Below are 23,001 nucleotides of genomic sequence, written 5' to 3' on the forward strand. Positions count from 1 at the left end.
GTGTCGGGAATGTTAAGAGAACGTGTGGCGCTGCAACGACTCACCTGGGGGGGGAATTACAAGAACAAGCAACCGAGCTGTTTCATTTTCAATGGAAGTCGTCCCCGGTTGAAGACATGTTGCACCGAGTTTGAGCTGCGGCATTACAGAGCAGACAGAAGATGTACACTACAGAGCGCAGGCGGATGAGCCTGCACGAGCTGAGGAGGAAAGATCCGGTGTGGGTGTCCGCTGGAAGTTTGTGGCAGGACACTCTGGCCATAGAGCTGAGCTCCGGAAGCTCGGGTAAACAAATCGTCTCTCCCCGCAGCCGGACCAGGGCTGTGTCCGTGGCATATATCGTGAACGAGGACGCGTCGGTGCCGCAGACAGAGGAGAACTTGTCACTGAAGTGCCTGAAGGAAGCCTGCGCAGACGTACACGCCGTGTTCAAAACCATTTCATTTGAGAGGATCTCACTGGGGACAACTGACATCCTGGATCATTTCTACAATGCAGGCAAGTGCAGGCATGCTGGCTGACTGACTGACTGACTGTCTGCAGGGTAATGACTTTGTCAGTTGCGCAAACTGATCCATTTCTCTTCTTTTTTTTCTTTAACCCCCCAGATGTAGCAGTGGTAGAGATGAGTGACTCTTTCTGCCAGCCTTCCCTCTTCTATCACCTGGGAGTGAGAGAAAGTTTCAGCATGACCAATAACATTATTCTGTACTGTTACAAGCAGGACACTGATCTACAGGCTGTCAAGGTAACTCCTATCAACACCCCAGTGTTACATTACAATATTGTAACATGTACACATGAGCTGTGACTATGTTTGAATAATAGATCATGGGGACCTATCCCATCTAATGCATATACATAGTGGTTTGGTCGTTCTCTGTGCCTATAGATTTCAAGTGCTCTGTTGTTTGCACTGTGCTTTAAACTATAAGTGGTACTTGTAGCTAATATGGGCTCAGTTTATGTTTGCCCCAGGGCCCACTTGGCAAGTTAATGGACATGGCTGCAACTAACATTTTTAATTATTGATTCTTTTTTTTCTTTCATTCAATTCACTAATGGTTTAGTGTGTAAATATATATATATAATAAAAAAATACACAATAATGCTACTGTACTCCTCAGACCCAAAGCTGACATTTTCATATCATGGATTTATCTGACTGGTGCATTAATAATGCAAAGTCCCAAGATATGTATAATATCCCATGGACATGAAAATAAGCTTCACCATGGTCCTATAAGAGATTGGCGCAAATCAGATCTACTGTATCTATGCAATAATGCAACTGGAATTAATCCTTAGGTATTCAAAGCACAACAATCAGATGCCTCAGCTCCACTGAGCGTGAATTTGCCCCTGTATGATGCCTGCATTATTTTCCTCCAGGAGCAGTGTGGAAGTTACACGTTCATCCCTTATGTAGTGTCACCGCAAGGTAAAGTGTTTGCCTGCGATGCCTCCATAATGACTGGGATCAAAGAACTGATGCAGCCTAGTTTCCAGCTGGAGCCCCTGCTGACCCCTCTGGTGGAGAGGCTGGTGCATCTGCTCAACAACGTACACATTCAGTCCAGGTCAGGCACAAACTGCAGGGCTCTGTTGTTCACTACCATGTGCTTTTACCAAAAAACATTATCACCTCAGATTACATGTACATTTGCTTTTGCTGTAGCTCGCAGTATGTTTTAGTCCACCTGGCTGATTTATTGAAGCTTGTGAAAGTCTGGCATGTTATGACGCCCTGTGCTCTTTTTGCTGACAGCGAGTATTTCCGGGAGTCGATCAGGCATGAGATCCGTATGGCACGGGAGCGGTTTACTGGCCAAGCCCTGAGTGAAGAGTTGAGTCGCATCCAGAAACGGCTGGATAGTGTAGAGCTGCTCACCCCTGATATCGTTATGAACCTGCTGTTGTCCTACAGGGACATTCAGGTGTGTTTCTGGACATTTATGTATGCAAAGAATGTATAATAAAATATTTTTTAATATTATGAAATAGTTCCTGGGATCTATTCTTGGTTATTAGATCAATTAAAGACTAATCAACTGAACAACACTAGTACTGTAGTACTTTAAACTAAACTCTTTAAATGTGAACCCTATGAATAATATATTGTCATTCTGTACTCTTTTTTCTCAGGACTATGACTCCATGATCACACTGGTGGAGACTCTGAATCACCTGCCGATGTGCATCGTAGCAAGACATCAGAATATTCAGTTTCACTATATATTTGCACTGAACAGGTTTGGATCTGCCTTTTATTTCATAAGTAAACACAATTAAGAGATTGAAATCTTCTCTCTTCTGCTCTCAGCTCAGTCTTTTTGTGCCGTTACCATCCTGTAGCCTGTGTTCATCCTGTAGCTATATAAACATATAAAGGCCTGTTGTTGCTAAAGCTGCATCATTGCTGATATTATGACATTTTTACCATGCCAGGAGGAATCACCCTGGAGATCGTGCCAAGGCCTTGAAGGCCATTTTGCCTATTGTGGAGTCAGGGGGCAAGGTGGCATCAGACGTCTACTGCCTGTGTGGACGCATCTACAAAGACATGTTCATGAGCTCAGCGTTCACTGATCACTCCAGCAGAGACCAGGCCTGCTACTGGTACTACCAGTTTGTTTGTGTGTGTGTGTGTGTGTGTGTGTGTGTGTGTGTGTGTGTGTGTTGGGCTGCTCATGCAAACTTATTCACACCTAGCCAGAAGAGAGTATTTGTCTCCCTTTTATATTAGAGCACAGTTTGTAACTTCCTGTTTGTGTAACAGCTGATCTTTGTTTTAAAACAATTGTTGACCATATGTTGCATCATTATTCTGTATTTTTTGTTCCATCTGTTGGTGCTGTGGGGTGTTCTACAGGTGTCCTCTTTATTGTGTCTCTCAGGTATGGAAGAGCTTTTGAAACAGAGCCAACCCTTCACTCGGGCATCAACAACGTGGTCCTCCTGATGGCAGCTGGTCATGAATTTGACACTTCAATTGAGCTGCGCAAAATAGGTGCCTCATATTTTCTGCTTTGTTTATCAGAGAGGAATGATGAAAAATATGTTGCTTTGATCATCCCCAGGCAATACAACTTTATGGTCTGCAGATTCACTGTGCCATAAAGTTAAGCACACATGGAGGATAACTATGCGCCATGTGGGTTTTTTTGGGGCGGTCTTATTTCTACCATATCCACTGAGCAATAAGACTATGCCCAAACAGCTGCTGTAATATAATCAAATGGTGCATCTGTTCATGTCAAAGACTGATAGGCTCAGACAGACTGGCAGACTTTTTAAGGCCATGAGGTGCTATTGATAAAAACCTCACAGAGCAAAGGAGATACTGGTTTGCTGGTTTAGTTAACTTTCTGTTATTGAGTGATCTGAAAGTCACACTAGGGTACATTTCTCCAAATGCATTTCACAAATACTCATCACAATATGTTCTTTAGATTGATGCAAATATATAATAGACTTAAAAATTTATTTCTCAGTTAGAATCACAGTAATTTGACATGTCTAATAGCTGAATAAGACAGTATGTGTACTGTACACATAGTAATAGCTATAAATTGCTGCATTGTTCATAATTGAATGAGCTTATAGTTGTGCACGGGTTCATGTTGAAGATGTGATGTGTAATTTATGTTGTTTAGGTGTGACCTTAAGCACCCTTCTCGGTAGGAAGGGTAGCTTGGAGAAGATGAGGGACTACTGGGATGTCGGCTTTTACCTCGGTGCAAACATCTTATGTAACGAACACAAAAAAGTCATCGAGGCCTCTGAGAAACTCTACAGGCTCCAGGCTCCAATCTGGTGAGGCTTCACCACAAACTCCCGATTAGCACTAATAAACATGCAGATCAAGATGTTGAATCAACGTCAGGATGGAGTTACTAGAGAATGACAGTCTAATTCGATTAAATAAATACTTTTTTGTCCTTAAAATATCAGAAATAAATTTTCGGCCATATTCATTTTCTGTAGATTATTGACTTCACCATCTTTGTTTCAGGTATGTGGCATCCATAATGGAGACATACATCTTGTACCGGCAAGTTGCCAAGCCACCTGAGATAGTATCTCCTAAACAGGAAACCATGGACTTATGGATGGAGCTGCTATTACAATCCTGTAAACCCACCAACTCTACAGACCGCTGCCCAGTAAGACAACACATTTCCCTCAGCAATGAACACAAATATAAGTTAAAAAGTCATTTCTGAAAGCTGTTGTCTATTAATCGAACCGATTTTGATTACATGGTTAACATACATACTGTGATACTGATTGACTGTAATACTGTGGATGAATATGGTGGGGAAATAATAGAAAAACTGGACAGTTTTCACCTCCTTATAGAAATAAATGAAAAATGTGTCTCTGTTATAAAAGTATGTGTAATACAATTTGCATTTCTTGAATTGCTGCTTTTCAGGTGCTCATTCTGGAGCCCAGTAAAGTGCTTCAACCAGCTATTGTGTGTGTGAGTGAAGAGGACGAAAGTCGTACTGTCCAGTTGAAACACGTCACACCCTTTAAGGTATGTAGAAACCTCTATCCCCCACCACAGCCCCCCACTACTTGATGATGTTCCTGAGTATCTGCCATTCACACAGAATGCAGAATCAATTGCGTAACAGACACATTCACACACAGATTTATTGTTCAGTGAATGTTTAATCTAGGAAGTGTGTAGGTGTGTTTGCGCTGTGTGAAAAAATGACATCATGCCTCCAGACTGTTTACTTTCTCTCTCATGCGAACATATATATGAAACCTGTTCTGACATGTCCAGCACTCCTTGTCAAACTGTCAAACTGTCCTCATCCTTTGTGTTAACATCATCTTTGACTCTACAGAAAGGCTTGCACCAGTGGACTTTCCCAGCCTCTGCAATTCGTGGAGTGAGGTAAAGTGGAGTACAGCATGTGGAAATACCTTTAAAATATCTAGCTCTCATTTCTGGGTGTGTCCGAACTGCAGAGCTAGACGACCCAAAACATGCGGGTTGTCAGGGAAACCCTGGCTGCGGGTCAAATTTAGCTCTGTCAGTATGATTTAAGCCGGTTGTTTGCAGGCCCTTTGTCAACTGCACACTGGTTACTCATCAATACCACTGTGTACTTTAGACCTGGTCTTGCCTGCTGATTTGCCGCAGGGGTCATTTTCAGCACCCCAAACAGTCTGCTGTGGGGCCATTTGAAAAAAAAAACAAAACATTTATTAAATTGTCATATCAGCAGGAGAAGAAATGTATTTGTCGGGGCTGGCCGTTGTATCAGCATTTACCTAATCAATCAATACACCACATTTGTTTACTTAAGGCTGACATTAAGGTCCAAACATTAGCTATTGCGTCACTGAAGCATAGAAGGGATGAACAGTACAGGCCTTGTTTTAATCTGTGTCTTTGCCATTTATCTACAGTTTCTGACTCAGCTTTATTGTATTCTTAACATTGGAATTATGGATTTTGACAGTTTCAATCGCTGAAATCCTTCTTCTTTCTCTCTGAAGTGCTTCGAAGATTGACGAGCGGAGCTGCTTCCTATACGTCCACTACAACTCGGATGACTTCCAGCTCTGCTTCCCCTCCGAGCTTCACTGTAAAGGGTGAACAGCTACTAATTTTGCAAAGATACAGTGTGCATATTTCTGTGTGTGTGTGTGTGTGTGAGGCTGTGCGAAAGACTTGTTTACTGATCGACGGGCTACTTAAAAGATAAAGGGATCATTGCAGAGGTCGACAGGACAAAAGGCAAGACAAGTCTGCCTGTATGGGTATGATTGGTACCTTGGTGAAGTGAATGTGATGTGTGTGAGTCATATTTCCTTTATTGCCCCTTTGAAAAAAATCCCCTGGAGGGCACATGTTTTCTTCACTCTCACCTCAAGATTCAGTTGACCCAAATCACAACAAGACTCAACCCACAAAACTATATAGGCCTAGTACTGAATCTTTCTCACTCTTACTTGGCCTGTTTTGGGTAAACTAAAGAATCTGCAGGCATGTCTCATGCTGTTGGCTGCTCCTTTCAGTTTAACTAATATTCACTGAAGCTTCATATAACCACATGTTTCACAAAAAACTGTATTTTCTTCTGTGGGAAATGTCTTTTCACTTTGTTGTAGTTTCTGCGAGCTGGTGAACTCTCTGCTCCAGCAGGCTGAAGACTCTGCACAGGACCCGGACCATCTGACTGGAGGAATACTAGAGGTCGGTCACAGAGCTGCACTCCTCTGACGCAGAGTCAACTTTATATTTAGGTCTTGCTTGCCTCAACAAGTAGAAACATGACTGCAGTTACTGGCTACAAATGTTGTTTTCAAGAACAGAGCTATTTCCCTAGAATAATAACAGGCCTGAATGAAACATCTGTTCTCTCACTCTTCACTTTTCTCTTTGTCACTTGCCTGTAAAATTCCTCACAATTCCCGGCTCTCATTCTTGCCATCTGCGTCTCAATCCGCAGTACATCTATGAGACCAATGAGAATGGCGACAAGGTGGTTCTGGGTAAAGGGACGTACGGTGTGGTTTATGCTGGGAGGGACCTGAGCAACCAAGTGCGCATCGCCATCAAAGAGATCCCGGAGAAGGACAGCACGTACGGGAAACAAACAATGTTTTCATCTCTCGCTTGGAGCCATGGGGCTGCAGTGTTTCTCACATGAATGTTTTTTTTTCCGTGATACCCATAACGGGAAGTGATTTGGCAGAGAGCGCTCTCACTGGCATGCTCCGGCTCTTGAGCGATCTTGGGGGAAGAGGGATGAGTGTTTAGTCTTTTCATTCTTTCTCTAATATTCCATAATATGCACAAAGAGAGTTTTGGCCCATTCTGCAGTGTTGTATGGAAATAATGACAGATTCAGTGGAAGGAAATTTGATATTTAAATCACTTTATAAACATTTGCCAAAGCTCCCTGAGTCAAAAATGGAGCAGAGAGTTTATCATGACACTGATCTGATGTTGTAATTATCCGGCTGGACAGAGAACAGTGAAGATCCTGTAAACTGAAGGCGAGACAGAGAAGGAGGAAAAAAGAATAGGTTTCAATGTGATGCAATAGCAGCAGTCATGTGATATAATACGTATTGGTTTTTCAAGTTCTTCAAGTGCTGAGTTTATTTTTAAATGCTTAAGTCTAAGCTTCAGCACATAAGACAGTTCATCAGAAAATAAACAATCAAACTGCTACTTTACCAGAAACAAAACGGATCATTTGGCCTTGACCTGCACGTTTTGTTTGTGTGTGTGTGTATTAAAAATGTCACATTGTATTGAAACCTCAAACAAGTGTTATTTGTGGGTGTCTTCCAGGTACTCCCAACCCCTTCATGAGGAGATAGCGCTGCACAAGAGGCTAAAACACAGGAATATCGTCCAGTACCTGGGCTCTGTCAGTCAGGATGGTTTCATCAAGATCTTCATGGAGGAAGTACCAGGAGGTAATGGATACCATAATATAACAGCAATTTCTAACATGCAATGTCTTACACCTCACCCCTGGCCCTGAACTGCATGAAAACGTATAAAAGTAATTGGTTATAATGAATAAGGGATTTTGAGGAGAGACTTTTTATTTTGGTGTAATAACGTCTTGCAGGTTTTATTGGTAGGGCCTATACATTCTGATGTACAAGACTGATCTGCTTGTGCAGTTGTTTATGTCTTTCTGCTTTTAGTTGACTCAAAAATCCTGACTCATACATCACTCTGTTTCCACTTAAAATATTAGGCCATGCTAATATTAGGTCATTAGACATGTTATGTTCTTGGAAATTCTCACTGGAATAACAACAGACTAGGGGGGGAATTCACATTGCATTGCTCCTTTGGAAATTACACAACAGGAGGAAGCCCTGCCCCGGTTCATTGCTGTATAGCTTTTTTTTGTTTTTTACAGGATGATGCCTGTATTAGTATCAGGGAGGTTTGCGCCTGTTGTATGTGTTCAGATTCGAAAGCGAATGTGTGATTGCGTAACATCTACTGGAAGCCGGTTTTAGGGAAGTGGGTGGTTCCTAAGACATCCTGCTCACTGGGGGAAAAAATCACTTCAGATGATTTTTAGAAGAAAAAAAAAAACATGTTAACAAATCAAGTCAGTTTTATTTATATACAGCCAAATCATAAGAGACGTTCTCTCAGAGCAGCTAGACCTGATCTACTAATATACAGCAGGTCTAGCCTGTACTAGACTGTCTCGACTGTTAGAATATTATTTACAGAGACTTAAAATCCCCCATGAGTAAACACTTGGTGACAGTGGTGAGGAAAAACGCCCATTTCACTGGAAGAACCTGGCTCACTGTGGGAGGCTGTCTGCCCTGACCCTGACCATGAGCTTGTTGCATCATGGGAAGTCAGGCAGTCGAGGCGTACTGGTGGACACTGTAGGAACAACAATAAGCATGCATTATCGGAGCACAGTGATCTGGTGCAGTCAAAGAGCCTTTTATGATTGCATCTTTTGTTTGATGTTGCCATGTGTAGATAAAAAAAACTTGAAATATAACTTTCATTTGCCATCAGTCAGACACTAAAAGTAAAAAAAATCATGAAAATATGCAAAATATATATTTTTACTACAAGATTCTGTTGCTTAAAACAAATCAACTGATTCAATTTTACGCTCTAGGCAGTTTGTCATCCCTCCTGCGCTCCAAATGGGGTCCTCTGAAAGATAATGAAGCCACCATCATCTTCTACACCAAGCAGATCCTGGAGGGGCTCAAATACCTTCATGACAATCAGATAGTCCACAGAGACATTAAGGTGAGCAGATCAACGTTTGATTTATTTTGCATAATAATGGCTTGGATAGCACTATTTGTGAAATATCTCAATGGTGTAATACATCTTTTTACAGGGTGACAATGTATTGATCAACACATATAGTGGAGTACTGAAAATCTCTGACTTCGGAACCTCCAAACGATTAGCAGGGATCAACCCCTGTACGGAGACGTTTACTGGTAAGATGATACGTATTATGATATTAGTAGGCCTATATTGTGATCCAGATATACAAAGTTTAAAAAAAAAGTAAGGATATGTTGTATTTTTATCTTTTAAAAAGATTATGTTAGCTGTATTTTCATCACTTGTGATGATTCTCCAACAGGAACTCTCCAGTATATGGCCCCAGAGATTATAGACCAAGGGCCTCGAGGTTATGGGAAGGCAGCTGATATCTGGTCCCTCGGGTGCACTATTATTGAAATGGCAACAGGAAAAACACCCTTCCATGAGCTGGGAAGTCCTCAGGCAGCCATGTTCAAGGTAAAGGAGGTTGTATTTTATCTTGGTAGTGGACATTAGTGGGGAAACATCACAAGAGTTACTATCAAAGGATTTAGACTGCAATGTGCCCTGAGGATGAATTGTACCAGCCCTAGTCAGCCTTAATTTTACGTTTAGCTCCATCACGAGGTCACAATTATAATGTGTTAAATATTTTTCTTTTATTAAATTGCTGCAAAACGAATGATGGTCTAATCAGTTTCACTAGCAAATGTTACCACACTAATATGCCAAACTAAAATGGTCCTCATAGTGAATATTACATCTGCTAAACATCAACTTGATTGAGTTGTGTTTGTGCGCACATTAGCAAGGCCACGTTAGCACTTAGGTATAACCACTATGCCTATGGGCAAATGTAAGCAACTTCCACTTTTTTTTTTTTAAATTCTCAATCTAAGGTTAAATCGTTTAAATTAAGATATAGTCTTTTCCAGACTCTGTCATTAACCTATAAACTTTCCTGTCCAGGTGGGCATGTTTAAGATCCACCCCAGAGTTCCAGAGTGCATGTCGGACGAGGCGAAGGGTTTCATCATGAACTGCTTCGTGCCAAACCCAGATGAAAGAGCCACAGCTGCAGAGCTGCTCAAAGACGCCTTCCTCAGGTCGTCCCCCAGGAAGAAGATTAAGGCTCCGCAGGAATCGGAACCTAAAGACTCTGGTAGTCAAATTGAACATAGTGCTCAGCTCGCTCATATCAGCTACTTTATCTAAATCTTATCTTTCTGTTTTGCATCCTTCTTTGAGTCACATTTCTACTTCTCTTTCTATTATTTCTCCCTTTCCTCCTATTTCTTCCTATACACTGTTGTTACTGAACCTGTAATTACACCTGTGTGGTAAGTTTTTGCCATGAAACCTGGGCAATAATCAGAGATTTTGAACAGCGGTGTATGGTATCTAACCACAACTTCTCTGGGTTTTGCAGCTGACTATCATCGCAGCATGTCAGTACCGATCTCCATCCTTGTTGAGGACACTGATTCATACTCGGATTCAATTGACCTGTCCTGTTCCCTGGACTTCAGGAGGCCCCACTCCGCCCTCCTCAGATCACATGAAGTCTCAGAGAGCCCACCCAGCACCAGCAGCTTCCTGCCGTGAGTTCTTATTGCTCAACAGAAGATAAAAACCTCATAATCTCTGCATAGGACATAGTGTTACAGGATCTTACATCAGTGGCAAACCACAATGAGGTTGCAGTCAGATATTCTCCTGAAGCTACATGCAAGCTTTATAGGTATAAAGAGGGCATAATGCCACAGCATCTGTATCACTGTGCAACCTCTTAAGTGAAGGCAGTAACCTGTGCATCAAATATTAATTATCAATAACCATATCTTTATTTACCTGTCATTGTCATTTTCATTTGATTTTAAATTCAACACATAAACTACTTTAAAAAAAATCATCTTTATCTGTTGATCCAATGTGATTTATGTCTTTATTGCCCCCTGCTGTCCAGAATACCAGAGGACTCTGCGTCCGACATGAGCAGTCCAGTCTCGACAGAAGAGAATATTGGTCTTTTTATGCTGAGAAAGGACAGTGAGAGGAGAGAGACGCTGCACAGAGTTCTCACCGACTTCATCGGTTTCGTTATCTCTAATTTACAGGAGTCCGTGCCTCAGGTGGGTGAAGGAAAGTAACAACACATCAAGTCAAAACATTGAGTTATACTTCTTAGATTTTAGTCCAATTGATTACTGGACGTTATTGAAGTGACAGATGCTGTATCATTGTTGGTTAAGTTTAAGATAATTTGCTGAGACTCAACTCTGAATATCTTAGTTTAATCAGATTTACTTGGACAGATTGTCCAGACATGCAAAAGGAATTTTGGTAACACTTTACTTGGCGCCCATCTCTATAACGCATTATAACCATATGTTATGCTTATTGTTATAAAGCCTTATGGTAATTTATGAATGTTTATAATGATAGTTACACATGTTTATAAGCCAATTATAGCACATTATAACTATATTTATAATGCATTATAAATGTGGGCATTGTCAGCCAGTTACTAACATTTATAACGTATCATAACACACTATAAAGCATTTTATCTTGATTTATAAGGTCAGGTTACCTGACCTTATAAATCATGATAAAATGCTTTATAGTGTGTTATGATTATTGTTATAAAGCATTATGATCATTTCTGAGTGTTTATAACTATAGTTATCCGGTGCAATAACTGCATTTTAACTCATTATAAGTATGGTTATAATGCGTTATAGAGATAGGCGTCAAGTCAAGTGTTACTGGAATTTTATATGATTCATCAGCTACATGACTATCAGCAGCTGCAATCTTATTTTACCATGACTTTGGAATTTATTTTTCAGTGTGACATTTTTTCCCCCACAACAAATATGTCAGCTGTTTGTTCTGTCGCTTTTGATTCCAGATTTAGAACGATAGATAATACTCAATTTTAATCCTATTTATTTATTTATTTTTCTATTAAAAGTATGGCAAAGGAACATCCCTCAGTGCAGAACACATCACCACACTCATTGGTTGCTTGCGAGACAACATCCGCTCCCCGGACAGGAAGCAGCTGACCACCGGCCTGCTGGACCTCAGAGCCTCGCTGCTCGCCGCGTCCATACCTCTGAACAGCCTGCAGGCGGTGCTGTTCAGCTTCCAAGACGCAGTGAGTTTTGTCTCTGAGTCAACTCACAGATATGTCCCTGGTGATTTTAACAGCTGTCGACTTCTTCTCACAGTCATATTCAACTATCTGAACTATCTGCTCTGAATGTAGGTGAAGAAGGTGTTGAAGCAACAGCAAGTGAAACCTCACTGGATGTTTGCTCTGGACAACCTGCTGAGACAGGCAGTACAGGACGCCATCACTGTGCTCCTACCAGGTACAGCTTCATCCTTATTTAAGATTTGTCGTGAATAAAGTTCATATTTTTCTCTTCTTGTCTATCCAGTATGTACATTTTCAAATCTTCTTATTTAGCTGTTGACTTTTTAACGTTTTCCGTCTGCTATTTTTGGTCTTTGTTTCCTCTGTTCACTCCCACGCTCCCACACCCCAGAGCTGAAAATCCAGCTGCAGTCCTCATTTGAGATTGAGGACAGCATTCCTGAGGAGCAGTCTGCTGACCCAGACACTCCTGTAGTTATCGTGCCTGAGCAGCTGGGGGCGCCAGGAGACCTGCGCCAGACGCCACCCATACATGAGCTCCTGCCTACAGCTGACCCCCACTCTCCTTCAGACCTCCTTGTTAATAACAGCTGTCCCTTCAGCGAGGACCTGAGAGATCTACGAGCAGAGACCAGAAGGTAGCCTTCGGTTGTGCTAAATTCATTTTTCATACACACATATCATATAAATTATTATATTATATAAATATTTAACTTTCAAGGGTACATAATCTGACATTTAGTAAGTAAATATGATGTAATTATCAATCATTTATGTTTATTAAAAAAGCATGACTAAGCATAACAGTGGCATATCCACTTGGCAGTGCACGGTAATTAATAAGGATTTCTAGTTGCACTGCTTTCTGCTGACTGATGATGGCTGTGTGTGTTTCAGACTGCTGAGTCAGCTGAGTGAGAAGGAGAGAGAGTACCAGGAGCTGCTGAGGACCACCGTCCAGAGGAAACAGGAACAGATAGACGCACTGAGGAAAGCAGCATTCACTGAAGGTGATGTTTGCGTTTTATATGATGATATAGTACATATCACAATTTTTACGGAATACTCTCAACGGAAACAAACAAAAATACCTTAACAATGGAATATGCCTTTCTTGTATGCTGTATTGTGGATCAAAGAAGACTTCCTTCCTTTAAATGGTTGTCATGCCGTCTGTTCACATAATCTGCCTTCCAGTAGCTGTAACTTTAACCTACCACCAAGACAGTTAAAACAAACATACGGAAGTATTTTCATATTTTATTTTGACTAGGTCAGGTGTCACCACAAATCATCTAAAGCCAGGTACAGTCACCCCTTGTGTATTGTGACCCCCACCCTGCACACCCCTTCCTTGCAATAATCAGTAGAGATAACGTATCATATAAATGGATGATATTTAGCACATGCCGATAACTTATATTTCTATACAAGTAGAGATCTCAGCCTATAGTTCATTAAACAGACACACAAGCTGCAACATGACCAGCATGACATCACAGGACCAAGCCCTCTGAGGTTTATCAATACACTCAGTGATTCCCATTACTGTTTCTTAACACATGTGCCAGTCACCACACCTCAGCTTCAGGCTCTGGATTTCTGCCTGACTGGTTTCTGATGGAGGCGTAGACCAATAAAGCACTCCTCCAATATGCTGCAACTTGGCTCGTCGCTTGAGATAATGATTATGCTGTCAGCCTGCGGAAACACAACAAGTCTTAAAGTTGTGTGCAACATTAATAACAGAACTTTTTATGTCTGTTTTTTGTATTTAATCAAAACAGACAGGCTTAATGGATTCTAATCTCTTTTACAACATAGATGGGGAGTTGGCCTCACAGAAAAGCTCTGATCCCGAGGTGATGGCTTTGGTGCACTGGCTCAAGTCTGTCCCTGTGGATCAAGACACCATTGATAAGGTAAACTCCATGAAGCCCCAGCCTTGTTTTTTTCTCTCTCTTTTTCGAGGCAGGTCGATAATACTCATCCACATCCACCCACTGTTAATCCACACGTGTGTGATCCTGTTTTCCAGTTGCTCACTCATGAGTTCACCTTGGACTGTCTCCTCCACATGGCTTCCAGGGATGATCTGACATACTGTGGAATAAGGTGAGGCTTCCTCCACTCATCGCCCTCACAGAATGGGCCCATGCAGAGACGTAGACAGGGATGACCTCAGAGATGGTGGTAGAGAAAAGAAGCAGTCTGCCTCATTAGTTTAAGGTGTTTTTGAGATGCACTGTATTTACTGCAAATCTCCTTTAATCTGTCTAATATTGTCGTTTCAGAGGCGGCATGCTGTGTCGAATCTGGGCTGCGGTCACAGCTCACAGGAAGACCCAGCTCAGCACGAACAATGAGGACAGCGAGGACACTCCTCTTTAGTGGCTGCTGATGTTGTACATCAGGGAACAGATTTTATTGACAGGCTGGTCCTGTGTTATCTGGAGGAGGAGAGGCTGTGGTGGTGAACACAACTGACTTGCAGGGAACTAATGTAAAGCACAATAGATTTTCAATGTTGTTGAGCTGTGAATGTATTTGTTTTTGTAAGATACTGAACGCTTCCCCATTTGTGCATCAAAGGAAAAATACAAAAAATCTTCACTTCAAAGCTAGATCTTGCCAGCATTTTCTCAAGGCTTTGGCTAGTGGGACTATAATTATGCCTTATAACAAGTTGCCTAGTGGAGCATTGATTTGTGAGCAAAAAAGTATTTTAATGTTATTTTAATGGTGCCTTCAGATGATACTGTTTTACAGAAAACTTGGCAGGACCTAAGTTATATATAAGGGCAAAGTCTATTTAAACTGAACATCTTTGTGTTCTTGGGAGAATAATTTCTACTGTATAACCAAATAAAACATGTGCAAACAACAAACAAGGGCAGTGAATCTCTGCGAATGCCTTGTTATCTGCATGTAACAGGCAGGGAAGAGGTTTGTGTGGGAGTGACGTAGGCTGGAAGAAGCGATGAAGTAGCGAACAGTCTTTAAATTCCACATGTGTTTCCTCATGTTGTTTTCACAATGTTGACATCGCCTTAGAAACAGCGATATAGACTCAGTGTGTGTGTGTGTGTATGCCGGTGTGTCTGTGTGTTGAGGGGTGTATCATTGTGTTACCACTCTTCTGGGCAGGTCTACTCTTTCCTGTCCTTTCTGATGGATCATATCTTCTAGTCTAGTCTTCTAGTGTTTTTTGAAACTGGGCTTTTTATATATATATATATTAGGAATGTTAAAAGCATAAAGGTTGGCGTTACTTTGTTAGGGAATTAATGTCGTACGTAAAATCTCTCACAAGTGTAAAAAGGCATTTGTGCACAAACCTGATTATTTTTTTCCAGTGTGTCATCTGTGCCTTTTGTTCTCAGTGGTCATGTGTCACACCAGAGGATGTTCATTATTTTTCACGAGCTGCACATAGACTTGTTGAAAGCCATGTGTATGTCAGCTCCGGTGCTCTGTCAATGGGGATATGACTTCATTGAGAGTCTGGGCTTGGCTTTTAAAGTCTGTGGTGCTCACTGATATGAGTAATGTCTGATTCACTTGGCTTCGAACAATCAACAAAGGAGGTGTTCAACAACCTATCCTACCATTATTTAAAATGTTTCATGAATATGTTCAACATCACTCAGCTCACATGTTGTCAAACAAACAATTACCATAAGCTTCAATGTGTGTGTTTTTATCTCATATAACAGTTTGCTGTACTTTAGAAATGACATTTCTGCTTTCTCTGTTCATAAATTTATGACAACCATTATTTTATTCAGCATCATAAAAACCTGCCACCCCCTTCAGCCAAAATACTGGTTCAGGCCTCTCACACTGAAGGTCACAGACTTTGATTTACCTCTGCAATAATCAAGGATGCAGAACAAACGAGAAGTTGGAAGGCTAATAAATCAAACTAGACATCTTCTGTCCTTGGATGGTGGTGGAACGAAAATGAATACTTTGATTTTATCAACCAAATTAAATGTGGTATCAGTGCTCTCATTCAACTCCCCTGTTTCATCATTGCTTGTGTAATAATTTAATATTGTGTTAGATATCTATCTAAAATTACCATGCTAACACTTATATACGCATATCCTAGATTTGAAGCCTTTTAGTGGTGAACTGAAAAATTTTCTAACACTACAAAGCTGTCCTTATCTGGGTTTTCTTCAAACGTATAGATAATTTAATTGATTATTTCCTCCTCTGGTTACTGCTAACAAATGTGATCAGCTGTAATACTCCCTTGCTGGGATGAAAACCTGTATCCATGTGGCACAAACAGATGTCTTTAATGTAAACTGACATGAAGTGGCTGTTGACCAAGTAATGCTAATGTGCTACTTTTACTGTGAGTCACAGTGCCCAGCAGCTACAACGATGGCAGCGGCTGTCACTCACAACTTGCGTTTTATTTCAGATAATCGAATGTAATGTGAGTGCAACCCACGAGTCTCCTTTATTTTAATAAGCTTTGTAACACAATAGCATTAGGATTGTCCGTCTAATTGGATGCAAACTCTTAGCTTTGATCAGACATACTGGTGCACCGTCAGTGTCAACTGGCCCATGTGGGAGAATTTATCTATTTACAATGGAGAGAGCTAACAGTCAAGATGTAAATGTTGTTTAATCATCGCACTGGGAGCTTTTGTCTTAAAGCTGGAGTCCATCGTCGTCATGATTTACATTCCCAGTCAGATTCACTATTACAACTGTGGGATGCAAGAATGTTTCTATTGTCTTTTTTCCTCTGTTCGCTCTCCAACTAATCTCCCTATCTCTTCTCCGTGTGGAGGTGGAGCTAAACTACTGATAGGCAAATAATGAGGACTGCTGTCAGGGGGATTTTGTCAAGGTCTTGGGGGGATTGAGGATACCACACTGGGAGGCCCAGGGATTACCCAGTTTACCCACTTCCTCCCACGCCAGCCGGGTAGGGCAGGACTCCACGCTCTCCCAGGCTAAACTCAGTGGAAATCAAAATGTGGCCATTTTTTGCAGGTTGTGATTAAAGATCCAGCAGTAGGGACTCAAACCTTTGCTTCCGCTGTGAAAAGGTTAATGCTCGACTAGCACTGAATGCACCATTGACTGCTTGTTCATTACCAATTTGTCATTTGTTTAACATTATCAATAAGTATAGACCTCATGAATGAGCTGTGGGCTGTTTGTTTTGGTGAGGTCTGTATAAAGTGTGCACTTGCATGCTTTCGTACACGCAGGTGCTCACACATTCGCGCTGCATATGTGCACATATCAGGTCAGGGCATTTCTCCTCATGATTTCTGCTCTAAATTTGTACACTCGTCTCCACAACACACACTATACAGTGTAGTGGAAGTGTGCAACATGATCACATGACACATTATAGACACATATTCTGCATTGCTGTCACTGCCCCACTGTGTTGTGGTGGAATTTTGACCTGTATAAATAGGTTAGTGTTATTTAGTCTTGGATTACATCCTGGAGGTTTATACAACATTTCAGTATTTGTTTGCATACAGTAATTGTCATCAACTGATTTAGGAAATATTTGAATTTTACCATTAATTGCTTATGTGCTCTTTGTCATCCTCAGGAGATTTTAATGGGAATGGGAATGTTGTTATCTTTACGACCCCTGGGAGGAGGAGATGATAATCTTACAAGCAATTAACCGGAAGCCAATATTGTCACGTTACCTCCTCCACTCTGCCATATTTTGGAAAAGGAACAGCTTGTAAGTTGCAGCTAGTATTAGTGCAGACCAGACTTCATGCTGACACATAATGGATGGATGACTATGATGGCTGCAGCTGGACACAAATATTCCCCCCTCCAGTTCTGGGGGGGTATAGAGTTAATCCTGGCTGTAATCCAGGGAGGCAGTTGAATTAAAAATCTAATCTTATGTGTGAGTGCATGTGTGCATATGTACACATGTGTAACAGCATGTGTGTCACCAATCTTTAGTGGGGCTTGACCTCGAGACCTTCATTCACCCTCTGTTTATCTCTCGTGTTTGTGTCCTTCTGAGGGCCGCCCATTCATACTGTCACTGACACTGAATCGCTGATTTCTGTCACAGTGGAGCGACCACTGACCCTCAGTATTAATGAGAGCTTTCCTAAGGTGGTAAGGAAAATAAATCTATTTGTTTTCAATTATCAAATCTAATCAAATCAAATAAATTAAATATGAATGAATCAAATAAAATACAGAATTTACTTGAGAAATATCCCCATGCCCATTGGAAGCATAATAGGCTACTAATTATTATTCCACAAAAACAACTTTTGTGTCCTCTAGTCTTTATTTTAAATGGGCAAAGTGTTTATTTATAACCAATTTCCTGCAGAGCTAATGTCATTCAGCCTCAACTCCTACTCTCTGCAGGGCTGATTAGCGAATGTCAGCATGCTAGAATACTAATTTAAGATTACAAGCATTACACATGCTAAACATGAGTATGTTGTCATTGTCACTATCCCCACGCTGTTGATTGACTTATTCTTAGCCTGTGTTTTCTTCTTTGTCTCTTTCAGTGCCTGTTTCTTTTTTCTTTTTCCTGCATTTTTAAAGCACAATCACAGAACTAAGTTGACTTGCTTCATGGGTGTGTGTGGGTGTGATGACTGAGCTGTTTTGCTGCTGGTGCTCTCCTGATTGGTCAGTTTAACCTCAGTGAAACTCGGGCTGTTGTAGTGAAGTTTCCCCTCCTTAACAAATGGAACCGAGGGTCAAGGGACAGCGCTCCCACCCTCTCATTCACGTTTCTTTCCCCTTCCTCCGCTGTTTCCCCATCTCTCTCTCTCCCTCTGTCTCTCTCTCCTTTTTGTGGGTTGTCATGGAAATGAAAGCACAGGGAGGGGGGGGGGCTTCTATTATTGAAGCAGTTGTGGGATTGGTGGTGGGCTGGGAGTTGGGTATAGTGAAATGGAGCGATTCATGCACTCATAAACAGAGAGTGCGGTGGAGCAGAAGGGAGGTGGAGGGGCTGTGGGTGAGCGAGGGAGAGACGGGGAAAAGGAGAATAGAAAGGGGCCTCGGGGGCAAGCGGAGAGAGAGGAGCCAACTCCACGTGTTCTGGCCCTGCTTCTAACTGATAGCACGTTTTGGGGCATTACGTCATGGTCTGCCAGGCTGTGTGCAGTTGTTTGAGACACACGGCTGCAGAATCACATTCCTCATGGAAGACGGCGAACTGAGCCCATCGCCACCTGTTGTGGGAGAGGCCAGGGAAAACTGTACAAGGAAGATCAGTGCGAGAGGCGTTTATGAGCAGTGGCAGGCTGTGTTAACTGCCGCCTTTATTGTACACCGCATGTTGAACAGTTTAAAATAATTGAACTTAAAAATAGACTTGATAAATCCATGAACAAAGACTGATTCTGTTATTTATTGGTTGACCTTGGACACAACAAGTGCTCACTGTTTGTTTAGTTTCAAATTGGACAAATTGGCCTTAGATAGAAAAGGGCACAGTATGCCACATGGATTAGTACCAGAATCTTAAATAGCTGATGAGACTGGTATTATTTTTTGTTTTTTAAAGAGGGACAAAACTGATTTTACTCATAAAAGGTCAGTTTACAGTCACTGGAAGTACTATTCAGTCTGTGAAAATGATTGTGTGTTTTCTAAGGCTCTGGAGGAAGCTTTCCACAGTTTGGAAAATGTGGAGTCCACTGTTTTTCGAGCTTGACCCACACAGCAGAGTAAAAGTCAGGATATCTCAGCCTAGTCTTTTGTGGTTTTGACCAATTTTATGTATCTACTGATGGGGTTTTGACTTTGTTATTTATTTCTGGTTCAATGTATCCAGCCATACATTGGTGGAATTCTGCTTGGCTCAAGCACAAAACCATGTAGCTGCAGGTCCAGACATACTGTACCTAAAATATGCAAATTACAAGACTCCTGGTTGTGAAACTTACAATACAGCAAGACCTCCCAAAACTCCAGCCCACAATGAGAGGCAGACCAAATTCAGATGATTCAGACCAAACAGTGCTCTTTTTCCCAGCACCCTAGAGAGAAATACAAAGAAACAGGCAACTCTCCCACACTCTATCTCTCCCTACCTCTCGGCCAGAGCTTACGCGCACATTTTTCCAGTGTGACATGTGATGTAGTGCCTGATTAAATCACACTACAGGAAACAAAAGACAACATAGTCGTAAATTATTTGACTCTACAAGCTCCCTCCAGGTGATGGTGACCTTCGACCCTGCTGAGTCGAGGCAGCGATGCGGTAACCAAAATAGTGTCACTTTCTGCAACCTGAACCAGCAACTGTTTCCCAACGTCAACGCTGGGGATGGCACTGCTGAAATGGTCAAACTGTCTTTGCTAAATGTTAGTTAGCTGTCTTAGCTGCTCTTGCATAAGTGTAAACAAGCATAGTTCAGCACTAAATCCATCATAGTCAATTGGCTATATTTACCCTTGCCTTATGCTACCCCACCCCCCCTGTTGCTTAAATTGCTACCACTTGCTAAAGGCTGAGTTAGTGTATTCAGTAGTCTATAACATAGGCTGGGTCTATGTTCTCTAGGGACATTCTGAACATTCCTCCTATTGTTATTTCATTACCAGGCTGAGGGCTACCCTTGCCATTCATAGTAGCTGACCTCTAGACTAACTGGCGGTGAAGGTGGTGGTGATGGTGATGGTGACCATGTTCCTTGGAATATAAAGTGTATGAGATAGGAGCTTTTATATGACAAAAGTGATGGTGCAAAGTTATTTTTATAGACTGGCAAGTTGTTTAGGGTTTTACAGGGTGTAATGCATTTCAGTTATGTCTGAACCCGTCGTTATCAATATACTGGTTGACCGAATTCTTAATTTACTACTTTCTTGCAGAAGTGCTGTGGCTGCACAAATATTCAAGGGCCTAATTGATCAAGCACTTTGGTTTATGAGCAAATCACTGCTGTGTTAGGTGCTTTCTAGCAAAGTAGGACATGCTAACATGATAAACTATGTTGGCTAATGTGCTAAATATTGCATGTTTACACCTAAAAGCATAGTTTTCACAAAGCACGATATCGAGAAACTGACAGAATAGTCAGTCAGCATCTCTGAAATGATGGAAATTGTCAAATTTATCATCCCAGATTGAGCATAACTGTTAACTGTTTTTTGGCAAAGACCTGAAACAAGGACCCTTGAACCTTTACTGAAGAGTTTTCAAAAAGAACAAGCTTACTTTTGTGATCTCAAGTCAAGTAACATAACTTCCACTTGAGCAGGATGTTGCAGCGCTCTCTATCCCTTGTCACTGTGGGTTCACATGGGTCTTTTGTTTGTCACGTCGGACTGTACTTTGTCCCTTTCAGAAGCAGGAGTCCCATTGTTGGTTCCTGCTCGAACAACACAATAACTCAAGGAGGTGCAAAGAAAGAGACACAACGGGCCTCAGAATGCTATCTCTCCACAGATAAGCCTTCATCATCAGCTCCCAGTATCAGTTGTTTCATATAGGCCCTACAACATGTCTACTCCCTCTTCCTTTTCCTTTGAGCTTTTTTTCCCTCTGCCTTATCGTCTCTCCAATAGTTACTCTTGTTTTTTGTCAGGATGTGCTATTACTGATGCAATCATGTTCCCTTTGCAGTAATGATTTTTGCTTATTGTCTTATTCCTAGTGTTCTCTGTTAAGCCCTCTTTCAATGCACGAACTGCTTACGGCGATCAGTGGCACTTTAATGAGATCTGTGTGTGTGTGTGTATGAGGGTCTCTGTGTGTAAAGTGAGGGGTGCAGCTGCAGCTCCAAAATCAAGTCCTTTCTTGAGCACTCAAAGATAGATAGAGGAGGAGGGGTTCCTCCACTTCCTGTGTGCAGTGAGGTCACACAAGTGGTTCACTCTTATGAAGATGACACGGGTTCACAAAACCCGTCATGAAAACAAATCAAAACAAAAAAGGAGAACGGGCTGTAAGAGTGGAAAAGCAGATAGGTGTCATTAGTCTGCACTCTTTCAGTGTGCAGACTTCTTACAAGACACGCAACATTTCTACACTTCTGAAGGAGGCCAACTGTGTTGTTTTCCTCTAACTGCATCCACCTTACTCTGAATGGCTCATTAACACAGCATGGTACAGTGATGTGTGATAAATGGACACATGCCTCCTGACTTTGAGTTATGCTTTTATCCACAGTCCTTTAATTTCCCTATCAGACTGTTGGCTCAAACACTTGGTATTCCGGTCTAGAGTGCAGGGTTGTGATGCTTTATCTGAGGTAGATCTGTAACACTGTCTGATCTTAAAAAAATGCAAAAGTATCTTTATTTTGGTAAGTTTAGGAAAGAACATCTATTATCATATATACCATATTAATCATAATCACCCTTAATGATCTAAACTTCATTCAATTTTCAAATGATAAATTCAAGTATAGCATGAACAACATTTTTTCCTTGAAAATCTATATGATTTTGATTCAAGTATGCAAAGCAAATATGCTAATTTGTGCCTCATTTTGACACAGGTCAATGTGTCAAAATAAGAGCTCTTCCCAACAAACCTAAACCAAATGGGCAATGTAAGCGTCTATAGCAAAAATAGATAACAAGCTCACTAACATCATTGAAATACATGATGCAGATTCCAAAAAACTTTTCCCCCCTAGGAAATAGTTTCTTGTGTGCATGTATGCATATGTGCACAGGTGCCCATGTGCGAGCATGTGCACATGTGTTGGCTGAGGAGCCATAGAGATGGGAATGAAAGGATGAAAAGACTAGAGGGTTTACTTGGGTAAAGAAGCAGAACAAAAGATCCAACGACAAGCATCTACTGAGCACTTGAAAAGTAGAGGTCTAATGTTTTTTTTATTTCTACATTAGGTCCTTAGTTTGTTAAAAATATTTTAAGAGTAAATTCATGCCACCAGAAAGCTATAAACACTACTTTTTAGTCTCCAAATGGAATGACTTGAGTGTTTGTTTTGGATTTGTTTTGCTTTGGTTTCTTTCCAGAGGACACAAAGAGTAGTATGAAGAAGAGACA

The 23,001-nt window shown here is 41.3% G+C and overlaps 1 protein-coding gene across 1 annotated transcript; it reads left to right on the forward strand.

Annotated features, from left to right (window-relative positions):
- The first annotated feature begins 40 nt into the window (after nucleotides 1–40).
- On the forward strand, nucleotides 41–16,051 carry LOC146972333 (mitogen-activated protein kinase kinase kinase 5). The gene is made up of 28 exons (XM_085802399.1): nucleotides 41–498; nucleotides 609–748; nucleotides 1,393–1,580; nucleotides 1,769–1,937; nucleotides 2,146–2,252; nucleotides 2,449–2,619; nucleotides 2,898–3,010; nucleotides 3,657–3,816; nucleotides 4,016–4,166; nucleotides 4,439–4,543; nucleotides 4,863–4,912; nucleotides 5,521–5,616; nucleotides 6,136–6,220; nucleotides 6,477–6,610; nucleotides 7,328–7,455; nucleotides 8,649–8,785; nucleotides 8,880–8,985; nucleotides 9,135–9,292; nucleotides 9,785–9,977; nucleotides 10,245–10,416; nucleotides 10,782–10,947; nucleotides 11,793–11,978; nucleotides 12,090–12,195; nucleotides 12,373–12,619; nucleotides 12,879–12,991; nucleotides 13,806–13,903; nucleotides 14,020–14,096; nucleotides 14,276–16,051. The coding sequence occupies exons 1-28, from the start codon at nucleotides 162–164 to the stop codon at nucleotides 14,370–14,372; spliced, it is 3,990 nt and encodes a 1,329-aa protein (XP_085658525.1). The 5' UTR covers nucleotides 41–161; the 3' UTR covers nucleotides 14,373–16,051.
- Nucleotides 16,052–23,001: the final 6,950 nt, after the last annotated feature.

Source organism: Trachurus japonicus, chromosome 16, assembly GCF_045865225.1.
Source record: "Trachurus japonicus isolate A0001 chromosome 16, Traja_1.0".
Lineage (NCBI taxonomy): Eukaryota > Metazoa > Chordata > Actinopteri > Carangiformes > Carangidae > Trachurus > Trachurus japonicus.

Excerpts from the sequence above, each read along its gene's own strand:
- LOC146972333 (XM_085802399.1), top strand. The coding sequence starts at position 162 with ATGTACACTACAGAGCGCAGGCGGATGAGCCTGCACGAGCTGAGGAGG. Across the intron at positions 9,978-10,244 it reads ATCGGAACCTAAAGACTCTG|CTGACTATCATCGCAGCATG; the intron begins GTAGTCAAATTG and ends TGGGTTTTGCAG. Across the intron at positions 10,948-11,792 it reads TACAGGAGTCCGTGCCTCAG|TATGGCAAAGGAACATCCCT; the intron begins GTGGGTGAAGGA and ends TTCTATTAAAAG.